The sequence below is a fragment of the Chanos chanos genome, chromosome 5 (genome assembly GCF_902362185.1).
Source record: "Chanos chanos chromosome 5, fChaCha1.1, whole genome shotgun sequence".
NCBI lineage: Eukaryota > Metazoa > Chordata > Actinopteri > Gonorynchiformes > Chanidae > Chanos > Chanos chanos.
In genome coordinates, this window is record NC_044499.1 from 8,723,306 (window position 1) to 8,729,530 (window position 6,225).

At 42.1% G+C, this 6,225-nt stretch overlaps 1 protein-coding gene across 1 annotated transcript; it reads left to right on the plus strand.

Annotated features, from left to right (window-relative positions):
- Positions 1 to 342: 342 nt before the first annotated feature.
- On the plus strand, positions 343 to 3,636 carry clul1 (clusterin-like 1 (retinal)). The gene is made up of 7 exons (XM_030774596.1): positions 343 to 436; positions 616 to 764; positions 1,113 to 1,283; positions 1,612 to 2,044; positions 2,224 to 2,346; positions 2,990 to 3,204; positions 3,454 to 3,636. The coding sequence occupies exons 1-7, from the start codon at positions 343 to 345 to the stop codon at positions 3,634 to 3,636; spliced, it is 1,368 nt and encodes a 455-aa protein (XP_030630456.1).
- The last annotated feature ends 2,589 nt before the right edge of the window (positions 3,637 to 6,225 follow it).

Sequence of the window (6,225 nt, forward strand, 5' to 3'; positions counted from 1 at the left end):
TGAGTTTGTGTGTGTGTGTGTGTCTGTGTGTGTGTGTGTGTGTGTGTTTATATCAGTAAAATATGCTTAAAAATGTTCTCAGTACATTTATAATTACCACTGAGATGCATCACCGGGCTGGTAAAATGAGAACTCCTTCACAACAGTAATCAAAGACGGCTAAATGAGTAGAGCATATAAAACCAAAAACACAGTATGCATGACTGATGAACTGTGTATTATGCACTCTCCCACCCGTCACAAAGGTTCTCTGTGGCTCACAAGAATTTTCTCACATATAGTCATTTTTGGTTCTCTTGCACATAGTGTTTACCTTGTGAAACCATAAGAAGACAAGACAAGATGAGGGCCTTCCTGCTCTCCCTGGTTTTGCTGGCTTCTCTGGGGGTCTTTCATTGCGCTCCAAACACCGGAATAACTGAGGAAACTCTGAAACGTGAGTAGGCAGAAAAACACAACCTTCAGCAGAGGTTGTCAATATGGAATGTCCTTTGTCATGTTATTGTATTCTTTCCACAATGCTTTGAAGGGAAAGTTCAAAGGAGTCGAAATTCAGTAAGAATAACTTAAGCGTTTCCCTGGCTCTGACTCACAAGTGTGATGTTACCTCCACAGAGTTGTCTCTGGAAGGGGAGAAGCTTGTGGACGAGGAGCTGCGGAAAGCTTTGTATGGAGTGAAACAGATGAAGGAGGTCATGGCCAGAAATGAGGAGAAACATGAACACCTCATGAAGTCTCTCTTCCACACAGGGGAGAAGAAAAAGGTTAGAAGTCATTAAGAGCAAATATCCAATTTACAGACAGAAGCAGCACATTTCGATGGATCCATGATATGGTTTTCAGTCCCTGAAGTTACCCCCTTATGTGCTATTACGAACTTAATATCATACCGGTTGTATGTTTTCCATAGCTTTGAGTTTGATTCCTCACGGTGAGGATGTGTTTTGGTGTTATTTTTACATACAGATCAACCAAAATCCAAAAATCTGAACCAAATTTTCAGATCTTTCATACTCGAAATGTCTTTTTTCTTTCAGAAAGAAAAACTAGGATGTGCACACAGTCTACAGGCAAGCAGGAGAACTGAAAGAATGTGTTTTCTCCAAATTTAGGGAGCGGCACAAATGGCAGAGGAGGTGGAGCAAAAATTGGACGAGGCAGAGAAGCAGTGTAAGGAGACGCTGAAGTCGTCCTGGGAGGAGTGTCGACCATGCCTGGAGGACGCCTGCAAAGACTTCTACACGTCCACCTGCCGCCGTGGCTTCTCCTCCTTCTCCTCTAAGGTGTCAGATACCCTTTAAAATGCGGAGTAGAAACACACGCATATTAGATCATTAAAAATAAAAAAAAAAGAAAAACGATAAAATATGTGTCATCCTTTTTATTCGTCCATTTATGCATTTATGTACGCAACAAACTCATCTGATCGAGGTTTCTTCTCCAAAAACTGTCATTATTTCAATATACGCGTATTGTATGTGAGAAACCACCTACATTAAACAAATATTTTGGCATTCATACTGTAAGGCACAGAGAACAGGACACCCATAATAGTTGTCACTCAACCGTTCTATAAACTGACACTTCTCTCCCTTTTCTCTTTCTCCTCAGGTGGAGAACTTCTTCCGCAGGGTGAGCTCCCGCCTCAACTCCAGAGAAACTCAGGAGGAGATAACAATCAACCAGAGCGGCGAGAACCCTGACACGGAGGTGGTGAAGATCGAGGAGTCTTTCAGCACCCTGATTTCCAAGGTGGGCACGCTGGTAAACCGCAGCATGGTGTTCGTCTCTCGCATTCACCGGGAGTTGGATTCGGCCCTCCGCAAAGCCTTCTCCCCAGAGATGGAGGACAGGGAGAGCGAGGTGGTCCTCCAGCCATCCAGTGAAGAGATAGACTCGGCTTTCCTACAGGGAATAGGCCTGGAGGATGTGCTAGATTCCTTCTTTGATTTTGGAAGGAGTGTGGTTGAAGAGTTTGGGGCCGTGATCACTCAGGTGTTTGACGATCTGACCAACGCGACAGAGGAAGCAGAGAAACAGAGAGGTATTTTGGGCTTTGTTTTATCCACGCTGTGGCGCAGAAAGTTTGAAGACGACTTGTTATAATGAGTTGAATTGATAGAATAAAGATAAAAAAATATATATATATGTGTGTAGTTCTTGTCTGGATGATGTGATTTTGGATTGTCATTAATGCGTCCAATCTGTGTCCGTATCACGCAGAGAAGGAGCTGTTCCCTCGGTTCCTTCAGAACAGGAAGCTGTGTCGAGATCTGCGCAGACAGTCGTCTGAGTGCTGGCAACTGCAGAACAAATGTGAGGCCTGCCAGGGGACCATGCTGACTGGTAAAAGGCACACAGACACACACGCACACACACACACACGCACACACACCACACACACACACACACACACACACACACACAGGCACATGCACACATGCACACACACACACAGCAGATGCACACACGCACACACACACGCACACACACACACACACACGCACACACACACACACAGGCACATGCACACACGCACACACACACGCACACGCACACACACACACACACACACACACACACGCACACACACACACAGGCACATGCACACACGCACACACACACACAGCAGATGCACACACGCACACGCACACACACACACACACACACACACACACACACGCACACGCACACACACACACACACACACACACACACACGCACATACAAACACACAGACATACACTACAACTGAAAACATTGTTCACACAAAAACATGCTTATTAAAGTCCCTAAAATATCGTATGTAAAGCACTGAAAATGGATTACTGCTAATGTGAAATAATTTGACCATCACAAATTAAAATGTGATTTGATTTTCTTTGATGTGTGTGAGGGGTTATAAAGTAGACTCGCGTTCTGATGAGCATAATAATACTTGATGTGGACTGAGATGCTGATTGCCTGCGTGTTTGTGTTTGTGCCTCAGAGTGCCCTAGCGTGAGGGAGCTGCATATTGAACTGGATGAGATCTCGGAGCTGCTGGAGGTCTCTAAGCAACAGTATGAGGAGATTCTGGGCATTGTACAACGGCACACGGATGACACAGTCAGCTGGCTCAATAACATGGCCTCTGATTTTGGCTGGGTGGCAGAATTGGCTAACAATAACACCACCCCAGAGAACATCTTCAGCATCGCCACGGTGAGAGAGACTGAGACAGCCAGGTAGAGGGAGAGAGACAGAAAGAGAGAGAGAGAGAGAGAGAGAGAGAGAGAGAGTGAGAGAGAGAAAGAGAGAGCGAGAGAGAAAGAAAATGGTCCACCATTTAATTCCTAATGCAATCCCATTTCAGAGAGTCAGACAGATAGAAATTAAAAAAAAAAATTAAAAAAAAGCATAGGAGAAGCCGTATCGAAACGTGAAAGTCACAAGACTGTCTTGTGTTGCTAGGTGGTGACGGAAAAAGAGGAGAGTGACAATGGCCCAGTTGCAGAAACAAAGGTGGAGGTGAACATCCTGAACTCGCCCACTCTCACGCTCACCGTGCCCACGGAGCTGGAGCCCAGGGACCCGGGGTTTATCCAGTACGTGGCTCAGGAGGCCTTGAGCCAGTACAAAAAGAGAGCCGGGTAAGAACCACACAGAGACGTCTCATGCCATACCGGTTACAGGAGACAGTTAAAGTGTAGGACTGAGTCTTCTGAGTGTGAATGACTGCTTTTTTTTTGTGCATTTTAGACTCAGAACAACACATCTTTGTAGTCACTCTATCACAAAGGTTATCTTTGAGCCTAAGAACTCTGTCTCTCGCAAGCACTGTCATAAGCAATAAAGAATATCAGAGGATGGAAACACTATAACATGAAACAGAACCCCGCATACCGTAATTCATTATTAACACTGTTTCTTTAATGTTGCTTCATTAACACCAGTGTGCTCTGTGACCAGAGAAAACAATGCTGTCAAAGTAAATAAAAAATGGCGTGTGTTTCGTAATGTCCCTGCTATACACAAATCCAAATGTTCATTAACTATCTTCATACGTGTTGTGATTGCAGGCATGATGAGCCATGAAGATACCAGAAGGGGAAAAAAAAACCCCTGTAGTTTTACTGTACTCAAGAACCCACTGATCAGCCAATCCATTCCATACACTGTTCCACATACTGTCCTCTGTGAATATCTATTTACTGCTATGAGCTCAAATGTGTATAGTGAAAAGAAATATGTATGTATACTTTCAGTGTACAACCCATTACAAGTACTATTTATCTCTGATTATACGTAATGTATTCAATGAGAACTTAATGATTTAATGTTTTACTTTGTATTGTGTGTGCATCTACTGAATGACTAATATATTAGCTATTTAGTAGAAGTTCAGTTCTTTGTTAAACAAAGTCTGCAGATTTATAGTATGCAGCACACTCCACTAGGTGGCTGTAGATTCAAAATATTGTGACAATAAGCTGCAACGAGGCTCATATATCAGAGTTCAAACTGTGACAAAACCATAAGAAGGATGATAAAAGACTGTCATACCGTTGATGTTACAAAATCAAGTTACACAAAGTTACTCAAGTTACTGTGTGAAAAGGCCAATTAAAATAATGCCATGAGGAGAGCGCACGTCTGAGTTCATTCTTCAGATTAAGTCATTATTTTTTTCACTAACTTCTGGGCATTAAGAATTCTGGGAAGGAACTGTGATGTCTAAGAGTCACTGTGGTCATACACACAGCACTTGGAAATGTACCTTCTTTATGACCGGTATCAGTACTGCTACAAGGCTAGCTTAACATGTTTCATCTGTAACATTGTCAGCTACTTCCACAGAGCGATGCTGAGACAGAAAGTGTGTGTGTGTGTGTGTGTGTGAGATATTACAGTCTGAAGCAGAGTCAGCACAAAAAGTAAAAGCATTGCGTAAAACTTTATTATTTTTTCACTGTACAAATTCTTCAGATTAGTAATTGTAGCCATCATATTTCACTAAACATCTCCACATTTAGTTCAAGCTCTGTTTCCAATTACAGCCCATGTCACCTTAGTCGAGTTCTCCTTAAAAAAAAACCAAAAAACAAACAAAAAAAAGCATCGAAGAACAAAAACAGCTAGAGAGTATTTCACACATTTGTGAATAGCCCTTTTTACAGCACGACTCTCTCTGCGAATAGAAGGATGGCACTAAAAAAAGAGGGAGTGACTGCTATGTGTTTTTCTGGACATAGAGGGAAACACTGAATCCCCGAAAGACGACGAGGTCACAAAATACTAGGAGAGAAGCAAGGCCTCTCTCAACATATCAAAAGTTACACAACAGGGTACAGAATCAACAAAAAACAATAAACACATCTGCACTAAATTTGATTTCCACACAAGTCTTTAATTCACATCAAGTGCATTCAAACTCAAGGCGAGACCATCTCCAGTACAAATTTCATCTACAATGACCGACTGAGAGCAGATATAACTCTTTCTTTTACCAGCTCGTTTCAAAACTTTCTCTCAGGACAGCGGGGACTGGCGTTAGTCAGGGATTTAAACCAACAGACAGATAAAACAGTTCAGTACTCCACTTTTAATAAGCCAAAATATGCCGTTTTTTTTTTTTTTTCATTGAGCCAAGTAAAGAGCACGCTAAAATCAATCGAACTCATGAAGGGTGCGAAAACAGTATAAAGCTTTTTGCTGAGCTGAACATTGAAGGCAAACTTTATTGCGACCGATCAACCTTTAGTTGTGGTCTTAATTTGCAATACCTGAATAATTCACAGTGTTTATTCCAAAAACATATCTGTCAGTTACTTCGGCTGGGAGCCGCCTGTGCTGTACATTCTTTTTCATTGCAATTAAAAAAAAAAATATATATATATAAAAAAGAAAAACAGTGGATGGTAACATCGCCACAGACCTTTTTATCTCCGTAGGTGCGGTCGGCAAAGAAACAAAGCACACACAGGAATGAGCTGTTTGATCAGTCTGCACACAGATACGGTCATATAAACTCTCATAAAAAAGAAGGTGGTACGCGGAAAGGTCCGGAAACTCGATGAGCTCATCAATATGACAAACGATTAAAACTCCACCGCTCATTCGTTTTGAGAATGTGCTGCTGTGACATCACAAAAAAAAAAAAAAAAAGGGAACCAGAGTTCTATATGAGTGTTCAATTGGCACTAAGACACATTCTTTTTTTTTTGTATTACTGTTGATAACATT